The 23,244-nt window shown below is 34.1% G+C and overlaps 1 protein-coding gene across 5 annotated transcripts in view; it reads right to left on the minus strand.

The window, feature by feature from the left end:
- CCSER1 (coiled-coil serine rich protein 1) overlaps positions 1 to 23,244 on the minus strand; it is a 1,368,919-nt gene that overhangs the window by 722,263 nt on the left and 623,412 nt on the right. For all 5 annotated transcript variants that reach the window (XM_072755652.1, XM_072755653.1, XM_072755654.1 and 2 more), the window contains exon 8: positions 2,875 to 2,958. In XM_072755652.1, the coding sequence (XP_072611753.1) occupies positions 2,875 to 2,958 (84 nt within the window). The remainder of the gene's footprint in view (positions 1 to 2,874; positions 2,959 to 23,244) is intronic.

A 23,244-nucleotide genomic window follows, 5' to 3' on the forward strand; every position in this document is an offset into this window, starting at 1 on the left:
TTTGTTGACTGTATCCTTTGCTGTGCAAAAGCTTCTTATCTTGATGAAGTCCCAATAGTTCATTTTTGCTTTTGTTTCTTTTGCCTTTGTGGATGTATCTTGCCAAACTGTGGAAGGAGCCTCGGTGTCCATCGAAAGATGAATGGATAAAGAAGATGTGGTTTATGTATACAATGGAATATTACTCAGCAATTAGAAACGACAAATACCCACCATTTGCTTCAACGTGGATGGAACTGGAGGGTATTATGCTGAGTGAAATAAGTCAGTCGGAGAAGGACAAACAGTGTATGTTCTCATTCATTTGGGGAATATGAATAATAGTGAAAGGGAATATAAAGGAAGGGAGAAGAAATGTTGGGAAATATCAGGAAGGGAGACAGAACATAAAGACTCCTAACTCGGGGAAACGAACTAGGGGTGGTGGAGGGGGAGGAGGGCGGGTGTTGGAGGGGAATGGGTGACGGGCACTGAGGTGGACACTTGACGGGATGAGCACTGGGTGTTTTTCTGTATGTTGGTAAATTGAACACCAATAAAAATTAATTAAAATAAAATAAAATAAAATAAAATAAAATGTTTCAAAATTTTCAAATTTAGGTATGTAATGTATAAAGATGAAGTTTAATATCCACCTTGTCAAAATGTCACAAGTTATTTGTTTTCAGAATCAAAAGTCCTAAGACTTAATTTTTAATCGATTCCAAGTAGGTTACATTGTTTTTATGGGGTTGTATCCCTCCTCTATGTTGCAAATCCAGTTTTAATGATGCCTTTTCTTTTTTGTATGCCTCTTCTTCCTTAAATCCCCAAATTACGTACGCACTTTCTTCTTTAGCTTTGGTCCTCTTTAATAAGACCAACTTTGTTTTCAAAAGTTAACATTTTCCTATTTAAATATCAAAAATGATTATGCAAACTACATAGCACAAAAATGGAAATAATACCTTGATTGTTACCCAGGAAATTTTAGAGGCTAATAGTCATTTTGAGTCATTCAAGTTATACAGAAAAAGAAAAACAAAACAAAACAAACTCTTGAATATCATTTTACTATGTCAACAAGAAGACTTTCTTTTTTTTTGGAGGAAGAGGTAGTAAAATGCTTTAAGTATAACTATGTAATATTGGCTTTTGAAGTAATCATTTTCTTTCTCATTTCATTTAAGAAATGAGGTCTGATGTCGTCTATATGCTGCTATGTTTTAGATCTGATCACAATTAATGTTCAGGGGGGAATATGAATACTTCTGAGTTAATCCTCCAAAAATATGCATTCTCTGAAAAGTGTGGTAGATTTTCTGTTGTGTTAAAATGGATGATTCTATGCAACTTTTAATATCTACATGATTTTTATTCAACTCAGTGATTTTTTTCTCTGCCACATTAACAAAGCTTGATCACATAACATAGTTTTATTAAATATAGAAATGTTTTCCTAGTATAATAAAGAAAATTTATAATAAATCAATTACTTCTTTACATAAAATTATTCCCAGTAATGTAAATCATGTTCCTTTTGTCTATAGTACTATTACTTGCTTAAACACTGGTTTATATGTTTCCTAAAGCACCAATAATATGCTTATGAAGCCAATAATTAGAATCAACTCAATCATAACACAGTCTTCATAAAGTTCAAGTTTCATTAAAAACATTGTCTATTGCCAATAATCAATAAAATATGTTCTAAATTTGTCTGCTATCTCACTAATATGTTAAGAACTCTCAGGAGCTTGATGGTCTATAAAATCTGTTTTGTCATTTAATTGTATCAAATAATTATGTAATATATCATTGTTAATATAGTCAACTCTGACATCATAAAGAACATTATTAACTAGAATTTGTTTTTTTATCTTAATAATGAGTCAGTTCTCTTATTCTGTAATTTTTTTTTTCATTTTATAGGTATTGTTAGGAACTCTCAAATTAAAATTCCTTTCATTCCTCTCTTTTTCATTTTTATTTTACATATCATTTTTTATTTAACTCAGTAAATTTTATGGCAAACTATTGTTGATATACATATATAAGTTGAAAACACATACTTAGAAAAGTAATGCACACTGCTATTCTTGTTACCTACCAAAATGTTTTAAGATTATAAGTTTAACTTAATACTTTTTTATAACATCACATTTTAAAACATCCTGAAAACATTAACATTTAATAGTTTGTATGATTTTTATATAATATGGATATTACATAAATAAATCTCATTAAGTTAATATTTTTTGGTAGCTTTGTGAAAAAAGTAAAACCTATTTTTTTTAAGATTTTTGACAACTTCATAATACATGATTGTATCTCTAGGTAGGGCAGTCTGAGGTTAAATTACACTTTACAAAATAAAATATGGCCTTATCTTTACAATTTTTTTAAAGACTTTTTTTTAAATTTATTCATGAGAGATAGAGAGAGAGAAGCGGAGACACAGGGGGAGAAGCAGGCTCCATACAAGGAGCCCAACGTGGGACTTGATCCTGGGTCTCCAGGTTCAGGCCCTGGACCGAAGGCGATGCTGAGCCGCTGAGCCACCCAGGCTGCCCTACAATTTTTTTAAATTAATTAATTTATTGTATTTATTTATTTTTGCCCTACAATTTTTGATAGATACAACTAGAACATGTAACCTTGGTTTAATAATCTGTTTCTAGAATTATACAAAGTTCAATATAGATTATAGACCATTTTATTTTTCAGATTTTCAAATCACCATTACTATAGGACTATAAAATTAATAATGAATCCAATTGAAGCACTATCAATTTATAAATAATATTACATTCAACAAAGAAGTTGTTGGAGGGTTTACAGCAAATAACCTTGCAAGGAAAGTATACTTGTGGGCCAAGTATTTTTATCACTTACCAGCTCTTCCTGAAGTTGGGAAATGAGTTCATCCCGTTCTTTCAGCTGCAGCTTCAGCAGTGAGCATTCATCTTTCATTATATCCTATAAAAACATCAAAGAGACAGCATAATAGGCTTAGTCCTTTCACTTTGCTCCAGATAAGGAAAGTCAGCTTCTCACAGTGGGAGATAATTGCATAGGATTAATGAAACTGAAATTTTCTCTACAGTGTGATATTTTTCGTAATATATTCTAAGTTTCAAAATAAACAAGCTAATGTATCCAAAGATGTTATTTTATATAATATACACATATATATTTTTTATTTTTTTAATATTTTTAAATTTAAATTCAATTTGCGGACATATAGTATAACACCCAGTGCTCATCATATCATGTGCCCTCCTTAATGCCCATATGTTTTTTTAATCAATCATTTTCTTTTGATATGTTTGTCCATTTTGTTGTCCACAACAGAACTAGTGAATCATCCTAAATTCTTTCCTCCCGTTCTTGTGCATACATAGTGAATAGACAAATGGCTATAGTTTAAAAGAGATAATTTTACCTACCATTTGTTCCCCTGCTATAATTAAATATTAATTCCCAAACCAATTACCATGATACAGTCTTTGTCTTTAATTATGTCTCTTTAATACTTGTTCCTTTCACTATAGCTTTATCTTTGGCCATTTAATCTTCTCAGCAAGTACACTCAGCCACAGCCTCTGTGTACACAATTCATTCATGTCTAGGGCCTATATTACTGTATGCTGGTAACTCTCAGGTACAAATCCTTAATCTAGACTCATCTGTATTTCAAGCTTCAACTCATAAATAAAGTTACTTATTAAGTGTATACTCACATTGTCCTATAGACACTCCAGGGCAAACTTCATCTCATTCATTTCCCTCTACCTGAAAAATTCATTTCTACTTCTCATATCTTTCTATTTCCTAAAATAAGTAGGAAGCCATCCTGTACTCTCAGGTTTTTTAATTCGCTCTGAATCAAATCTGATACCAAACTCTCTCATTTCTATTTCCTTGATATTTCTTGGACTCCCTCTCTCCATCCTCATTAACTTAACTCTAAGTATTCATTGCTTCTTTCCTGGCTTAATGCAGTTAAGTTTCTAAACTAGTTTTCTCTCTGTCATATTCCCTATCTGCCAGAGGTATTTTCCTATTGGGAATAAATTACATCTCTTCTTATTTAACAGCTAATCACCTCTTTCAGGAAAATAAAGATGGCAATACTCTTCAGCATAGAATATAGCCCCTTTCATTATCTGCTACATATTTCATTTTCAATTTTTTTACAACCTTTGCTCATTCCTATAAAACTGAAACACAAGATGTTTTATGTATCCTTGCTTTACACATATACAGGCCTGGATTATGGTCTTCTACCCACAGTGCCCTTGTTGGCTGAGTAAGATATCCCTGAGAGTAAGGGCATGTTCGATAGCACCTAAATCGTACATCATTTCATGCAGTATTAATATTTCAAGTGTTGTTTGTTCTCCAGCCTCAGTGGACTTCTTTTTTCCCCCCTCCACTTTAGCAGATAGGCTATTTTATTAGCATCAAACACTGTAACTGATGTGCAGGAGCTCAAATCCACAAGATTACCAGGTAAGCAATATAATCATTAGGATTATGATGATTAGGATTATGATGATCCAGGATCACGCCTTGGATGGCTCAGCAGTTGAGCTTCTGCCTTTAGCCCAAGGCATGATCCTGGAGTCCTGGGATCGAGTCCCACATCGAGCTCCCTGCATGGAGCCTGCTTCTTCCTCTGCCTGTGTCTCTTGCCTCTCTCTCTATGTCTCTCATGAATAAATAAATAAAATCTTTAAAAAATTGTCAATTAATTTAAAATGGAAGATTCTTCGTATTATGACTAATAGGAACTATTAAAAACATTTGGTTTTCCAAAAAAATATGCCCACTTCATACGTTTCTCTGATTTTGTTCCTGGGGAACTTTTTCAAGAAGTTCATAATCTCATAGTTTTAAATCGGATAGGTGATAATATATCATTTGCATTTACTTATATACTAACCCATTAAATATTTATCGTATGTTATCAGAAGCCAATTTTTTAAAAAAGCCTCTATGAATCACTATGCAAATGAATTTTAGTTATCTAGAGTTTCATTTTTAGTTGTTATATATACATGTGTCGATATTCAGAGAAATATTAGTCTAACACAAAATAAGATCCCTTGAACAACATTCTTAGCTGAAAACCAATAGCAATATTCTCTCAATATTTTTACTATGTGGGCAGATTTCTAGGATGTATTTGGCAGGATGATCTCTTGAATTAGAAATCATATTGATGTGTAGAATTAACTGGATTTTAATAGTCTTGATTTTTCAAATCAGATTATTCCATTAACCTGTAGGCTAATGTAACCAATTTAAGCTTGTGCTTAAAGATTTATTTATTTTAGAGAGAGAGAGTGAGGTGGGGAGGGGCAGAGGGAGAGAGTCTTAAGCAAACTCTCTCTTCACTGCAGAGCCTGATGCCGGGCTCAATCTCATGACCCTGAGATTATGACCTGAGCTGAAACTGAGAGTCAGACTAATCTTGTGCTTATTTACATGCATATTGTTCATTAATAGGAAACTATACTTTAATAATTACATCTTCTTTTTCTCATTCAAGCACAATTTTAGGACTTAAATTCAATTCTATTTTTTAAATTAAATTCTATTATTTCTAAACTCAGTAATTATTTATAAATATGGAACTCATATGGGGTAGATTAAAGATGGCTACAAATCTCTTGCTACTATTTCTACTGAAAGATGGAGGCCAATGCTCTCTCCTTGGATCTAGTCTGGTTTTATTGTTTGACCAATAGGATATCATGGAATTAACTCTACATGACTTCCAGGACTGGATAAGAAAAGGCCTTTCAGCTTCCACAACTGGTCTCTTAGAATGATCCTTTCAGAAAGTAGAAAAAAATGAGTGGAAATATCAGAAAGGGAGACAGAACATGAAAGACTCCTAACTCTGGGAAACGAACTAGGGGTGGTGGAAGGGGAGGTGGGCGGGGGGTGGGGGTGACTGGGTGACAGGCACTGAGGTGGGCACTTGACGGGATGAGCACTGGGTGTTATTCTATATGTTGGCAAATTGAACACCAATAAAAAAAAATTTATACATATATATAAAAAGAATGCTCCTTTCTTAGGTTATTCCTTGCAGAAAGAACCCCACAGGCAAGCTGAAAAGTAAAACCACATGCACTTCTTTTGACAGCCCCCTAAGAGCTGTGAAAGGATACCTGGCTTTAATTGCCAGCCATGACAGTGAGCCATCTCACACATCTACCCAGTGGAACTTTTAGGTGATAGAAGCCCACACCGATACCTCACCTTAACTGCCTAACTTGAATTATTCCCAAATTCCTGACCTGCAAAATTGTGAACAAATAAAATTCTTATTTTAAGCCACTGATTTCGGGGTGACTTTTTAGACACTGTAGCACATGTGGACAAACTCCAAATTATTAGAATTAGAATTAGTATAAATTATGACTCATTATAGTCACATAAAATGTATGCAGCTAGTTTTGAAATAAAATATTTTGTGATTTAATTTACGACATATGTGATTTAAGTTATAGTTTAAATAGTGCACTTTTCAAATAGCTGATTTCATGCAAGAAAGGAAGATTTATGTCCTTATTGCATAAATTACTAGAGAATCAGACAAACATATAAAAATAGCTTACAAATTATCTTATTCTTGTACTGTTATTTGATAAATTTGGAAAGTTAGAGCCAGATACCCAGATACTTGGGTAATTTGTTCCAAATTCAGTTAGCTGACTTCAGTCCCATATATTCTATAATTCATTTTTGCCTAGAATTAGAACCTACTCATTGTTTCAGACTTTTATATAAACAGAAATCAAGTGCCCAAAAAGGCAAGTAGAATCTATAAATCATTTTAAAAATGATCTTATGCTAAAATTAGAAACATAGGTTAAAAATCATGTAATTTCTAACTCACATACTTCTACATAATTCTGCAGGTAAAATTATCACCATAATTCTGGACTACTAGTTACAAACATATATCAAAATTGGTATTGAGTCACCATGACTCTATTGATAAACCTCAGGTTTTCTCTCTGGAGGGCTTTACTTTATGATTTATAAGTTATTTTCTCACTCTTGTAAACAAGAGTTTACAAGATTTAAAAAAATGAAAGAAACAACTCTATCAGACAAAACAAGAACAGAGTATTATGAACAAGTGGAAAAAGAAAAGAAAGAAACAGGAATATGGTAGGAGAGAACAGCAGGGCAGAGATTAGAAAACACAGAAATGTATGATAATTGACAATGCGTTTTTCAGCTCTCCCTAAATAACTGACCTCATATGATTCTTATGTTAACTGAGTTTTAGAGTACTATGCTATCTGCAATACCTGAGTAGCTAGAGAAGTAAAGCTCTATAGGCATATAGTCATCTGAACAGGAGCATAAGAGAAATTGCTTTTCTAATATTGAAAATGAAGTCAATAAAAACACCATTCTAATTATTTAGTTTAAAATAATTGAAAAATTATAAATCGTTTCAACATTAATAATGCTACATGATGAAAAGTTTTCTTTCTACATTGAATTAAACTTGACACAGTGGTATATTGGCTGTATTTTCAAGCAATCAAAGAAGAGACTTTGGATATCAGCATAATCTTTTCATTTGCCAATGTTACTCTTAAGAAATATTAAGACTTCTTACTGATTTTACCACTCAAAAGATAATGATAACAATACCTAATATTTGTATAGGGGGCTTTATAATTTGTAAAACAGATGTTATGTGCAGAATTTCTTTTTGCTATCAGAGTATTTCCTGACCAGTTACTGGGAAAAATGGTACACTGCTGGATAAGTAAGGGCTTTAGGCATAAAAATGAAGCAGAAAAGGCAAGAGTAGCAAAGGTCAAACAAAAGGATACAATTAATAATAATACTAAGACCTTTAGGTTGTTTTCATTAGTCTCTCAACAAAATTTGTTGTATTCCTACATTTTTTGGAATTGTTAAGGACATTAACTTCACTGAGAAATCTGCTAGGATTTTAAAACAGTTCCATGAGACTATGGGTTTGTTATTACTAAGTTGTTAGAAGCTCTTAGATTTATCAAAGTAAATAAATTAATTACATTAATAAAAAAACCTGTGTTACATAACTATTTTAATGTACTTTATCTTATTTTTTTCTATACAGTAAGTGAACAGAATATGTTAATCTAAGTCATAATCCTTATAAAAATATTTACTCAAAGTTATTACTATTCTGTTATTTGCTTCATCCAGTATTTTTTGAAGGGTGCCGGTTAAAAGTAAAATTAATTTTTTTTTTATTTCATTTTCCAAAGCCTTCTTAAAATGACTGTATTCTGTAGGCATAAGGATGAAAAATAAGTTTCCAGGGTCATAGAATGAGTTCGTAAGCATGCCAAATTAGTTTTCTGATCTCCTAAATCCTTAGGTTTCATCAAAATCATTATGAACTCTACTTAAGATACAAATGTCTTATAAACTAATCAACAAAGAGCTTCTGAGCAAAGACAATTAACAAATAATAAAGTAGTATTAATTTATATTGTCTCATTAACCTTGCTTGATACAAAATTCTTGGGGAAAAATTATCCTTAAGAGATCTTAAAATTCTCTGATACCAGCACTTTTTTTTCTTCACAGAAGACAGACATAATTGTCATATGATACCTGTATTTTTTAAATAAGGTAAGTGATTGTGACTCTTCCCACAACATTGATTTTATAAGAAAGAAAAATGAAATAGTTAGAAATACCCTATTAAACACTCCTTTCTCTTATGAAGTCATGCTTGCTTGCTTCTCATGTTTTACTTTTATAATTATTATTTTTAAAGTAGGCTTCATGCCCAGTTTGGGGCTCAAACTCATGACCTTGAGATCAAGAGTTGCATGTTCCACCAAATGAGCCAGCCAGGCACCTCTTGCTTTTCATGCTTTAAATAAGAAATAGAGGGCCTTTTATCCTTTAACATACTGAATGAAGTAAGAGAATTATGTTTGAACATAACTACAAGTTTAGTTTTTGAGAAGGAAAAGTAACCAAAGACAATGAACACATCCCATTCCATACCCAGAAGTATGTAACACAGTTGTTTTATTTTCATTTTGTTTAAAATGCTATCCTGAACATGTTTTGAGGCCTTGGTTAGAAGCCAGTTAGATCCCCTTCTTGAACAACTAATTAAATCCACATTCCAAATACTTCCCTTATTGGGCCCTCAAATTTTAGGGCCATTATGTACCAGCCCTATCAAAAAAGGTACCAGGCAACTAGGGTCAGCTCCTCTCTGTCCCAGAGCTCTTGAAATTATTCAATTTAACCAATCCCTAGGGAACCTTGGAAATCTAGCTAATCTCATGCAGTTTGCCATACATAAATTACCCCTAGAGCTGGAGTTTGCTGTAAACTCTGTAGCCTGAGAGCAACTTCCCGCATGGCCCTGCTTGGCAGCCGTGTCTCACTGGGAGATTTAAGTAAGAGAGATCTACATTTCATCTGAGTGTCAACGTGTTGCCTCTCTATCCAAAACATTTTTAAATATCATAAAAAAATAGTGCTGGAAGTTCTGGCCACAGGTAGTGGGCACCTTCTGCCATTCCCTGGGACAAGGGAGTTGGGTCAGCTCTTGGGCCCTGGACATTTATGCTGCCTTCAGACAGACAGGAGTGCAGTATGAATAATATTGGGCACTGGTTGGCAATACATATGCATCTTTTGCATAGTAAAGGGAGAATAAAAGCATTCTAGTTTTATATGTTAATAGAGTAAAAACTAGAGAGGAAAGATATCCCTAATTTAGTCGATCCTAAAAAAAGATATGCAGCTTCTGTTTTATATAGGGTGTTGAATTGTGACAATAATGAAGAATACAGATTAAATAATGTTTTAGGGTGGTTTTTCAGGGATTCAAGACTAATTGTAGAATTCTGGGGAGAAAAAAAAAGGCAAAAAGTTCAACGCTGCGCTACAAAGGAATCGTGGATAATGTGACTCAATTTAAGCACTGGTTTCAGGCAGTCTGAGAGGTCACAAAATTAAGCTGCAAAAAAGCAATGAATATTAGCTGATGCTACAGATCACAGCTACAAAACATAAACCCGTATTAGACAGTAAGGAAATGAAAAAAGGTCATGCTTTGTTCTTTTTTAGAGCACTAATGGATAGCAACGACATACATAGTGGTGTCTTCAAATACTCATTATATGTATGTTGTAAAGCAGGAGTCTTTTAAGATGGCATATACATGAATTTGGAATAAGTAGCCTTTTCAACTTATGAAATAGATATACTTTTGAATGTCTGCTTATGTAGCAAATGCCTGAATACTGTGCCTAGCTATATAATTAACTTCCATATAAAACAAAATGTTTGGCTTAAAGATTCTATAAATTGAAAAGTGCTGAGAAGTTTTAGATTATCATTAAAACACTAAACTATCCTAAAAGCTATTACCTAATAAAGGAGAAAACCCTACAAATCTAGCAATGTTTTTCTTGTTACCAATTGCTATCTTTCCTTCAAGAAACAAGATTGCATCTGAATGTTGTGACCTTGCACAAATCAATTACTGATAATAAAAGTACAATTTATTGAAATTCTGAAATAATAAATGTTTTTCATGCATTGTCAGTGGATATTCACATTTTTGCCGGGAGGGTGGTATTAACTACATTTTTTTTTAATGTTTTAACAACTTTCTTACACCAAAAAAAACTAAAAAAAACGACTAAATAAACCCAAGTCTGCATTAACAGAAAACCAGTGAATCTCACTAGTATTCTGCACTACTTTTGGAGAGTCTCAATTTCCCTCATAAAATGGGGATCATGGTATGTATTTTTCCCACAATGATTTACTCACATATATATAAAAGAAACAACCACAATTAGGTATGATAGGCAGAATGTCTAAAAGAGCAATCCCAAATTTGTCCTGCCCTCATCTCCAGAATCTATGAACATATCACTCCGGTGGTTATATTATGTTCTACAGTACAGCTGACCTTAAAATAGGGTGATGATCTGGGTTGGCCTAATCTAGACACATGAGGCAGAAGTCAGGTATATTCCAAGTAAGAACTTGACTCACTACTGATATTTTGAGGGTTGAAAGGGCTGTGTGAGATGGGATATCATAAGAAGAACAAGGAAATGGGACCTCAAATCTTCAGTGCCAAGGAAGTGAATTCTTCCAAAATAAGGGATGGGCTGGAAAAACTCTCTGAAGCTCCTGAGTTGGACAACTGGATGGTACCTTAATTTCAGCTTTGTGATACTCTGATAAAAGACTTATAAGTGTTTTTTTTTAAGTCACCAAGTTGCATAAACAAATACAAATACATATACAAATACAGAGACTAAGGTCATAGAATTAGAGAAAGTTTTTTTGAGAAAGAAGTATCTAACCAGAATCTCAATGGTCAGAAGAATTAGTAAATAAAGAAAGGGAAGCATTTTCCAAGCAAATATAGGATGATGAGAATTTCTGAAGTAAAGGAAACCATTGTAAGAGCTCAGGGAACAAATATTTTAGTGTAATGGTATGGAGAGGTATACACTGGCAAGAAGACACAATTCAGAACCAAATCATGAAAATCATTTGTGCCACAATAATAAGTTGTTTTATTCAGAAGGCTTTGATGTATCAATAAAGAATTTTAATCCATGGAAGAGTATGATCAGATTTAAATTTACACAGTTTACTGTAGGTAGGATATGGAAGACAGGCTAGATGGGACAAAGACCAAAAGACAAAGAGATAGGGGGCTGGTTTAATGATCTAGTAGTTAAACTAAGACAGGGCTGTGGGAATAGTTTTGCAAGCTATTTAGAAGGTGGGCTCTACCAGATATGGGCAGCATGGGAGGCACAGATGAGAGAGGAAAGGGTCAAGGATGACACGAAGTTGTCTGGAAGATGTATGGGGTAAATGCAAGTGCCACCATTTTTTGTTGACTCCATTTCCAAACAAGGAGGAATAAGTTAGAAATACAGGGAAAGAACAAATAATTAAGGGAAGGAAATCCTTCAAGTGTTAAGAGATGAGATTCACTACATGGGAGGAGGTATGAGTTTCAAGTAGGCAGAGAAGTATCCATGAACACAAGGAAATGAAATAATCTTCTGTTGATAGTGTTTCAATGATAAAGGATCCTCCTTCTAAACAACTTTAATTATGTAATAGTCTACTAAGGATTGAATATGTTCCCTCAAAATTCATATGCTGAAGTGCTAACCCCTAGAACCTCAGAACATGACCTTGTTTGGAAATGGAGTCATTGCAGATGTAATTGGTTAAAATGAGAGTATATTAGAGTAAGCCCTTACTTCAATATGACTGATGCCTATAAAAAGGAGAAATTTGGACACAGAGAAATGTACATGAGGAAAATACCATGTGAAGATTGGAGTGTGTGTTGTCACAAACCAAGAGGCTACCAGAAGCTAGCTGAGAGACCTGGGGCAAATCTTTCCCTAGCATCTTCAAAGGGAGCACAGTCTTGCTGACACTTTAATCTCAGAATTGAGCTTTCAGAACTGAGACAACACATTTCTGTTGCTTAAGCTACATGGTTGGTGGTACTTTATTATAGTATCCTCAGGAAACCAACACGTAGATGTAGTTTTCAATTGCTACACCTTCTTACAGATTATATATAAGTAATTGAGTTTATATATAATTTTGCAATAATTAATAAATGAGCAAATAGAAAGAAGTAGAAAAGGATAGAAAAAAAGAGAGTACATAAACCATGATCTTTCTCTACCATGTCTCTTACCTTCAAAGTTCTCCAAATGCTGATTCTTACTTCTAACATGGGATAATATTAAATAAAATGAGGGGTTATTAGCATATCTAAAAAACTATATATACATATATATATATAGTTTTATTTATTTCTTCAGGCTCTTAACATAAAACACTCTTATCTGCCTATTTAGTCACTACTTGATTCTTGAACAAGTAAGGGGTGTAGATATCTACTTAAGTCTGTATCTGTAGCAGTAGTTTTGCCTTCAGTCACACTCAATCGTTTAAGTGAACACAGTCACTGTTGTGGACTTTTGTGCAGAATTCGAGGGCAGCCACCACCACACAATTAGGGAGCACCGCCACATTTTCGTAACTTGACACAGATCAAAATGATCAAAATGTTTTAGACAAGTTAGTCTCATCAAAGTCAAATTTACTTTGACCACTAATCAGTATGTGAAATTAACAGAGATATCACTGTTCAAATTCCTTTCCATATAATATAAAAATGTAGTAAGAATAATGTTACCTTTAGGCATGGGGGGGGTTGTAAATAAATGCCCTGATACTCATACCCCATCCTCATTCTATCTGAGTGTTGCTGGTTGAAAAGAAAAAGAAAAGGAAAGAAAAAAGAAGAGATTGAAAAGAAAAAGAAAAGGAAAGAAAAAAAGAAGAGAAAAGAAAAGAAAGGAGAATAGAAAACCTCTGATGATTGACAATTAGTGGCCATACCATAGATATCCATTATTATAAGGTCAAAATATCAAAGCAACCACAAGTATGCAGTAATTAAAGAATTGTTATTAAATGATGGTAAATCTATCCAACAAAATATGCCACTTTGAGAAAGGTTAATTACAGAGTCTATATGGTAACATGAAAAATACACCTTTAAACTTAAACCTAGTTTTAAATTAAATCTAAATATTTATTCAAAAGTATTTAGCAATCATGTAACCTGCTGAATCTATGGCACATATGGTACACCCTCAGAATAAGTCTATTCAAGTGAAAATATCCCAGGACCAAAAAAAGAAATCCAAAACAATGAGAGATCTTCAGTCACATATCTTGAACATAATTACTAGAACACATAGTTCACAACAATAACTTTTATTATTATACTATTCTCTTCTATCAGTTTCCCAAAGACACTTCAGCAGTTCTCCTAAGTGTCCTACAGAACTTACTTAGGTACCACGTGTCCTTCTTCCAGCCCAACTTCCCTTCTGATTCTGAATCATAAGAACTCTTGAGAATGTGTCTGATAAGGAACTCCGTCATCAGAGGGTAAAGAGGAAAATAACTTAAGTAAAGAGCTAAATTATTATTATTTTTAGACTTTAAAAAAATGTATTTGAGAGAGAATGCATGAGCAAAGGGGAGAACCAGAGGGAGAGGAAGAAGCTGACTCCCCGCTGAGCAGGGAGTCCTACCATGGGACCGGATCCCAGACTCTGTGATCATGACCTGAGCCTGAGCCAAGGCAGACAGTTATTCTGAGCCATAAAAGGACCCCCACACCCAAATTATTTTTAATGAATAGAGAAAAGGCAACTTTAAAAATTACATAAATACCCTCCTCCAGCACCACAAAATTAAAGCTCTGTGAATGTTTACTAGACACTAAAAACATGGAGTAAAAAGAATAAATTATAAGCACCTGCAGGGAAAGAATGGTGTCTTTGAATCCTTTTGATATGAAGTACTCTTTATACAGAAGAAAGCAGTAAGTGTTTTGTTAATTAAACTTAAGAAAGTATACAAGAACTATTCAAAAAGATGTTATTGTAAATCTATTAAAATGGTAAGATTGTAAAGAAAATAAATGGCAACTTATGGAAGTATACAACTTGAACATACAGTTTTAAATGGCATCGGACTGGGATTTATTTAGAAAGCAATATATTTAAAGGTGAATGGTACCTTATTTCTGTCAATAATTGTCAAGTTATTTTGCTTGAACACAGAAATTGTAGTTGTAATTCATGAAGTCTTTATTCTGAACCTGTCACATTGAGAGATTTGCACTTTAATGGTATTATATTATCTTGAAAATAATAGACCTTTCTGTTCACTTTAACTATGGATTTAAATGATTTCTGTTCTATTGCTACTTTAATTTTATCCAGCTGGGCAATGCCTAATGTCATAAGAAGAGAGGCAGTCAAGTCACAGGATTATAACATAATAATAAGAAAAGAAAAGAACGGAAAGAAAAGAAAAAGGCAAGAAACAGAAAGAAAAGAAAAGCTATGTTTTAAAGGAAGCCAATAGCAAAGTACATGGGTAGCAAACTAGATAGGTAGTTTTCAACAATGGGTGAAGGAAGACTTTACCTAAATCATCTAGGGAGTATTTAAAAGATTTACAGTCTTTTCCTCCCCCAGTTTACCTTGTGAGGTTTATGAGACTCAATTGCAGGTGTGAGTTGGAATTCCATCTTTTTTTCATTTTTCTAATCTCACTCTTTGGAACACAGTGCTATTGAAAATCAGTTGAAAAAGGATGATTATTAGAATATGTAAAACAAGCATATGCATTTATGACAACAGGTATAATTTTGCTTCTTATAATCAGTGTTCCATGCATTGGCCCTACATAGCAAACACTTTCCATTACCTAGGATGATGGAGGAAAGGATAAGTTTTCCATGAATTACTCAATTAGGTTTATATAAAATTGTGAGTAGTATGGGAAAGGTTACATATTTATTCACTTATATTCACAATACTGGTAGAAGAAAGAAGCCCTCTAAAGTGTAGTAACTTTTAGCTTATATTTTCTCTATTAGTTCTGGTTTAGTCCTTAAACTGGATTAAGTTTCTACTTTCCTAAGACAAACATAACAATAAACAAAAACTTTGTCTTTCTGACTTTCTCTTCTTTTGATTAAGAGATTTCTGGAAGAGCAACTACGCTATAGAATCCATACCCTCATTTTCAATTTAGCCATAAATAAATAATTGTCCAAGCTTCTTGCCTCTGAAAACTGGTTTCCACTGCAGTAACTTAATTAAAAGTGCTCTCATCAGTGGTAAGTAAAAACATTTTTTTTTTAGTCCTCAGCCTGATCTAAGCTTTAGATTTGGCAATACAAAAATCCCTTTTTAAAAATATCTTATTGGACTCTTATTGGACTTCTGCACATTTTCTCCTCAGCTACTTTTTGAACTCCTTAATAGATTTCATTTCACTTTGTTCTTTAAAAGTTCATACTTTCCAGGTTTCTATCTGAAGACCTCACCCATTTCCCCTTAAATGTTTTACCTCAACAACTTACTGTATTAGCAATTACCTACAAACTAATGGTTCCAGATTTATTATCAATCTCTCCTCCCCAGTCTTCTGAAATCTTGTGCCAAATTTCTAACTATTTTCTGGAGATTTGCCCCTTGTTATGTTCCAGGTGTGTCTGACTCAAACTTTCACATCTAAAATCTTCATCCCAGAGGGCAACATATAATTTCTCCTATAATCCTGGTATCAATTAATAACATCACTTCTCCTATAACTTGATCAAGAAACTTGATTCATTCTTGACTTCTTTTATCACAAGTATTTCACTCCATATCTTGCTGGCATGGTTTCTGGTGAGATGTCCGTTGTAATTCTCTCTTGGTAAGGTATTTTCTTTCTCTGGTGTTTTTCAAGATCTCTCTATTTTTGGCTGTCTGCAGCTTCAAAATGGTGGGTATAAGTGCAGAGTTTTTATACTTCTTGCTTGGAATTCTCTGAGTTCCACGAATCTGTGGTTTGATAGATTCATTCATTTTGAAAAAAGGTTTTGGCCACAATTTAAACATCCCTTCTGCTCCATTCTCTCTTCTTCTAGTACTTCAATTATGCACATGTTAAGCTTCTAGTACTCCAGTTATGCACAGAGTTCTTAGATATTGCCATTTTGTTTCTATTCCCTTCTTGATTTGTGTTTCATTTGACCTATTTTCAAGCTCACGAATTGTTTCCTTGGCAGTGTCTAATTTACTAATGAGCCAGTCAAAGGAGTTTTTCATTTATGTCAATTTCTAGCATTTCATTTTCTTAGAGTTTCCATTTCTCTGCTTACATTGCCCATTTGTTCTTGCATGTTGTTTATTTTCCCCATTAAAGCCCTTAATATACTAACTACAATTATTTTTAATTTCCTCTATGATAATTTTAAAATATGTGTTTATATGAATTTAGTTCTGTTGCTTACTTTTTCTTATCCTTTTTTCTTGCCTTTCAGCATATCTCGTAATTTGTTAAAAAGCTGGAGGTGGGGCAGCCCAGATGGCTTAGTGGTTTAGTGCTGCCTTCAGCCCAGGTTGTGATCCTGGAGTCCCGGGATCAAGTCTCATGTCAGGCTCCCTGAACAGAGCCTGCTTCTCCCTCTGCCTGTGTCTCTGCCTCTCTCTGTCTCTGTCTCTCATGAATGAATGAATGAATAAATAAATAAATAAATACATAAATAAAATCGTTAAAAAAAAGAAAGCTGGAGGTGATGTATCGAGTAATAATAACTGAAATAAATAGTGTGAGTTTTTGTTAGTTTTGCTAAAAGTTGGGCTGTGTTTAATGTTTGATCTAGCTGTAGGTCCCAGAGGCCTCAGATTCCTTAACTATCCTTTCTTTTGTCTCCTCTGCTGTCTACTCTAAGACCTCCTTATAGAGTCTGTGTCTTGTGTTCTTTCAGCTATAATCCAGTGTACCCTGGAACATTGTTGATGTAATTGTAAGGAGTTGGAGTATATTCTATAATCTTATGATTAAATATCAGTCTTTTAGCAGGCCTGTGTCTCTGGGATGACTGTGACCTTCACAAGGCTTTCTTAACTTTATTCTTCCTTCTCAGGCAAGACAGGAAGAAGGATAGAGAGAGCTAGAATTGGTTAAGTGCCCTTCCCTCTCCTAGGTGCATAAAGTTTTTTGTTTAGAGAGCAGGCCTTTGTTATGGAAAATGTACTGGGCATATTTCAAAGAGTTCTTTTTCTGCCTCTCTGCCAAAACACAACAGGAGTTTATATTGGTTCTTCACCATGAGAACCCAGTGGGAATTTGAAAGGTAAGAGACATTCAGGGGTGTGCTCTCTCTTAAAAATGTGGCCCCCAGGAGTTTCATATTGTCAAGCTAGTCTACACATAGCTTCCAGTAATTCAACAAAATTACCATTTAAGTGTTCCTACCTGTGTAGAGCTTTAGTGGCCTCTGTTCCATGTAAATTGATTTTGGTAGTGATTCTCTATATTTGTGGTGTTAATTTGTTCTGTGGCCTTATTTCTTTGATAAGTCCAAGAAAAGTTGTTGATTTTCAGTTTGTTCAGCTTGTGTTGTTGTTGCAAAAAAGAGAAGTGATGCCTTCCAAGCTCCTTATCTGTTGCAACTGAAACCACAAGTCCCTATCGGTGATTTATCTTCTTACTTTCTAAAACCAACTAACAAATGATCCCTTTTCTGACTTGAAAATTCCTTTAACTCATTCCCTTTCTTCAATTCCCATAACCACTGCCTAATTCAGACCTTTCTACCTGGTTAGAATCCTTTAAATGTCTCAGAATTGCTCTCCTTGCCTTTGTTTCAACACTAAAGGAGAGAACCTTAATTGAGTCATTTATGTATATTTATTTCCTTATTACATATAATCTCTTTGAGGCTAGAAACCATATTTTATCTTTGCACATCACAAATCATCTAGTCCAGTAGCTTTCACAGAGGAAGAGTTCAGTAAATATCAATGAAATGAATGGATAGATGGGCAAATTATCTACTATCCTATGCACTGTTAATGCTTTAGTAGAAAAAAATTAGGCTGAAACTTGAAGTTAAAATTGATTTTTTTCCCTTAGATTAGTCCAGAAATTCTTTAAGAAAAGATATTTTGCCCACAAATATATTCCATTAATGATGCAAGTAGCTGTCTCCTGGTGGTACTCTAATTACCAATTTAATGAAGGCAGGACAGGAAATGTGCTATATAATCAGTACTCTGGAGATTATATATATATATATATATATATATATATATATATATATTCCTGGACAATTCATGCCATATGATCAAGAAAGTATTTATCAGGAAATAATTTTACTGCCGTTCGCAGCGTTAAAGCCATCAAGGAGAATGCTTTATAATAGAAATGTTCTTTCTCTTATTTTTGTTGCCATATCCGGCATTTAACACATTGTTTTGGTTTTCACCATTCTCTTCAATATGATTTTAAGTTTTCTGTAAGGTACATCACAATCATTACTCTATGCTTCATAAGTAAATTGAAATAGAAAATAGAAATAGAAAAAATAAGTGGCTTGCTCAAGGCAAACATAAAAGTTATCAAAAGAGCTAAAACAAAACACTGTCAAATATTTCAATAACAAAACTCATGATTTCATACTTACAGACAATAGTATAGAAAACTGAGAAAAGTGCAGTCATTTTTAGTCTTGGCTAAAGCCAAGATTGCCCAATACATGTAAAGATATCTTTTTAATGAGAACAGAAAAAATTCTGCAAAACCTCTTGTTTTTAGCCTCATAAGGAAATCAAACAGTTTAACTAATTTTATTTTATTTTTAAAAAGATTTTACTTATTTATTGGAGACGAGAGAGAAAGGACAGAGGGAGAGTGAGAGAGAGAAGCAGACTCCCCACTGAGCAGAGAGCTGGATGTGGGGCTTGATCCCAGGATCCTGAGATCATGACTTGAGCTGGAGGCAGATGATAACTGACTGAGCCACCCAGCCTCCCCTAATTTTAATATTCCATATTTTACAGAAAAAATCTTCCAAATTTAACTTCTGCTAAAGTAAGGGAAGACTGCCTACTTAGTTTCATGGGCAATATCTCCATCATTTCATTAGATGTGATTTTACAGAAGACTTATGAATTAGGTGGTATTACTAGGATTTTAAAGGAGACCAGAGTAACTCAGAGAAACCCTGGTAGCCAAGATTCCACAGTCACACATACATTTACAAAGGAGGTTTAGAGACTGCATGTTTGCTGAATGACTAATTTCTGAGTTGAGGTCAATATCTGGTTCTACAGATAATAAACAGTGTTATAAGAAATATTCTCCCAGGACGCCTGGGTGGCTCAGCAGCAGAGCTCTCCCTTTGGCTCAGAGCATAATCCCAGCCCGGGAACAAGTCCCACATTGGGCTCCTTGCATGGAGCCTGCTTTCTCCCTCTGCCTGTGTCTCTGCCTCTCTCTGTGTCTCTCATGAATAAATAAATAAAATACTTTTTAAAAAATACTCTATTCTAGATTCCAAGAGTTCAAGATTTCTTGAAGATCACACATATTTAGAAATCAGTGGATTTAGGTTATTTTTTAAGGTATGTTAACAAAGTAAAAAGTGAGTAATTCTGTGCAAGGAAACTTCCTGATCATTAGTCTTGCTTCCAGAGCCTCCAGAAGTTCAATACTACTCTAGGAGAATCATTTGAATGAATATCAACTTGTAGAAGCCTACTGTCTTTTGACACTTGTCCTTTCAGATGGGAGCTAAGTGGATGGAAAAAGTCCTTCCTCCATGGGCTCCCATTTTCAACTTTTGAATAAATAAAGTCCTGGTGGATAATATGGGCCTCCTTAACTCCTGGTATCCGTTTGGCATTAGTCATGTAAAGTTTTCAGATTTCCCTAGAGCATGTAGCCTCCAAGTACAATAAAAACAAATGACTATATTTGTACTTCTACTATCTCAGGATTTTGCTTATTTTGAGAATCATTAATGAACCTGAAATATTCTCAGAGATCATTTAGATGGGAATCACAAAAGGATAGTGAGGTTTGGCCTTCCTTTTTGGGATTCCTGACCCATGCCTTTTTGGAAAAAAACAAAGATTAGAGAGGCTTGTCCTCCCTGAGTAGTAGACAACATAGACTTCCCAATCCCAACAGGAGACAATGATTAACTAAGTAAGAGAGACTCAGGGAAAGTCAAGTCCTGAGGGCATCTTTATCAATTAGGGTGCTTTTAAGAGTAATAATAGAGAGCCTTTTAAAAGTAGCTTAAACAGAAAAGATATGCATTATCTCATAAATAAGATAACCAGGGACAGGTGATTCCAGGCTCAGTTAATTCAGCAGCATAGTAACATAATCAAAGATCATGATACTCTCAATGTTAGTTTCACTCATTCTCAAAGGGTAGGCACTAGTTCTTGGGTTTGACCCTTTGCAGTTGTAGGCAGGGCAATACAAATCCAAAAAATGTGCTCTCAGTCAGCTGGATTTAATAGTGGGAAGCATATTTTTCCCTCACAAGTATTATTTTAATCAAAGGCATAATGTTCCCTCTGGCCACACAACCAAGCCAAGGCTTCAGGGGAGTATCAGGCTGCTTTTTTTTTTTTTTTTTTTTTAAAGCTGGTAGGTTCTATACCAAGGAAGACTGTCTGCATGGGGAGAAAATCAATGAGGTAAGAATTTGACATTGTCAGGCTATATGCCTAGCCTATAGGAAGAGTCTGGCATCAGTTTGCATTCTTATAACTCATTAATTAATTTATTTTTTTATTTTTTAAAGATTTTATCTATCTATTCATGAGGGGGGGAGGGCAGAGACAGGCAGAGGGAGAAGCAGGCTCCATGCAGGGAGCCTGGTGTGGGACTCGATCCTGGAACTCCAGGATCGTGCCCCAGGCTGAAGGCAGAGCCAAACCGCTGAACCACCCAGGGATCCCATAACTCATTACTCTAAATATCTTTTATTCAGTAGGGTATTTAGAAATAAGAGACTATTAAATGCTAACCATTTGACAAGGATCTGAGAATACAGCAGCCAACAAGATGGAAAAAGAATGCCCATGCCCTTTAGTGCAAGGAACAGAATTATAAAGTATGATAATGTTATGGAAAAGAACTACTAGGTTCTAGAGAAACCCACTTCAGTCTTTTCTGATTAAGTAATGTTTAAAAAGTTAATTAAAAAAAAAGTAATGTTTAAGATGAGATCTGATGGATGATTATAATTTTGCTATGGGAAAAGAAAAATAAAACATACCTTGACTAGGATAAAAGGAAACACAGAAAGTTCAAGGACATAAAAGATACCTAGTATAGATGAGTATGAAATACAAAGGGACAGAATGGCACTCGATAATGCTGTCCAATCAGCCAAATCATGTGTGCTTCTTATACTTTATATTAAGAACAAGGGGAATGAAGGTTTTCAGACTTTTTTTCAAGGGCAAGGGTTTTTAGTAGGGATATAACATTTAGTAAGGATATTTGCATAAAGCTGGAAGAATGAGGAAATAAAGAGAGGATAAAATTGTAAGCGAGGAAGTGAGGATGACAGGAAGCTACTACAATGCTAGAGGAAAGAGATAATAGCATTTCTGAGTTGCTGGTAGTAGAACTGAATTACAAATTTTGTCCCAAGTCTTCTAAGAAAATGCTCAACTACTGTCTGAAATAGCTTTAACCAGGTATAATGCATCTGATTTAAAAATACATAATTGTAAATTTAAGGCACTGTGGTTTAAGAGTTTTCAAAAGTCAACCAAGAACTTCTAATCTTATACCGAAGAGTAGGAATCTTGAGGAATGCAGAGCTCCCTCTAGCTTATATGTGGTAACCTGCATGAAGTTCACTGGTTTCCTTTCAGGAAGAGTGTTACCTCCCCAAATGTAAGACCGAATATCAGAAACAAAGTACAATCTCTGGGGTGTTGGTTTTGGAAATAAAATGATAGGTTTGTTTTTTAATTTGTTTAGTGTTGGTTTCATTTATTTTTCTACAATAATGTATTTCTAATAATATACTGGCCTTTAATGGAGAATTTGATTACAATAAACTTTGCTTCTTAGATATTTTTACAGCAAGGCTTACAATCATCCAACATGAGATACATATATCCATTCACTCATGCACATCCTACTTTCAAACTAATCTTCTCCAATGTATTTTTCAAATGCTTGAATTGTGTTTCTTTCTATTCAGGAACTTATGAATACAGAGATACAATATACATCTTCTCCCTATCATAGTCTTCCAATTGCCAGTGGCCTGTAAAATACAGATTCAACAAATTAACTTTAGTTAGACCTAAATTTTCTACTTCCTACAGTAGTAACTTTAAGCAGCACAGTGTTCAAGATAATATGAGTTATATTGTTATTAGGCAAAAAATGATGCTTATATTTTATAGAAAACTATATGAAAATAGTCTAATAAACGTATTCAACCATGAGACAGTAGACTGTCTTCCTTTTCTCCCCCCAAGATATTAAACCAACGGAATAAGAAAACATTTAAAGGAAAGGAGAATTATTACTAAAAGAAGCAGTTAACATTTATTTTAATTGTATGTCAGGCATTCTGGATACATTGTTTTATGTGACCCTTACAATAACTCCAAGTTAGGAACTTGTATTTTGTGATTAACCATTGAAAAACTAATGCTTTAAATGTGTAAATAATATATTCAGTCTTCTAGAACTACCCTGTAATAGTATTTGGCCTGTTTGGCTCAAATGTCTTGACATTTCAAAATGCTATGTAATATCTACAATATGCCAAACAATCTTAGGTGT

The sequence above is a fragment of the Vulpes vulpes genome, chromosome 4, assembly GCF_048418805.1.
Source record: "Vulpes vulpes isolate BD-2025 chromosome 4, VulVul3, whole genome shotgun sequence".
NCBI lineage: Eukaryota > Metazoa > Chordata > Mammalia > Carnivora > Canidae > Vulpes > Vulpes vulpes.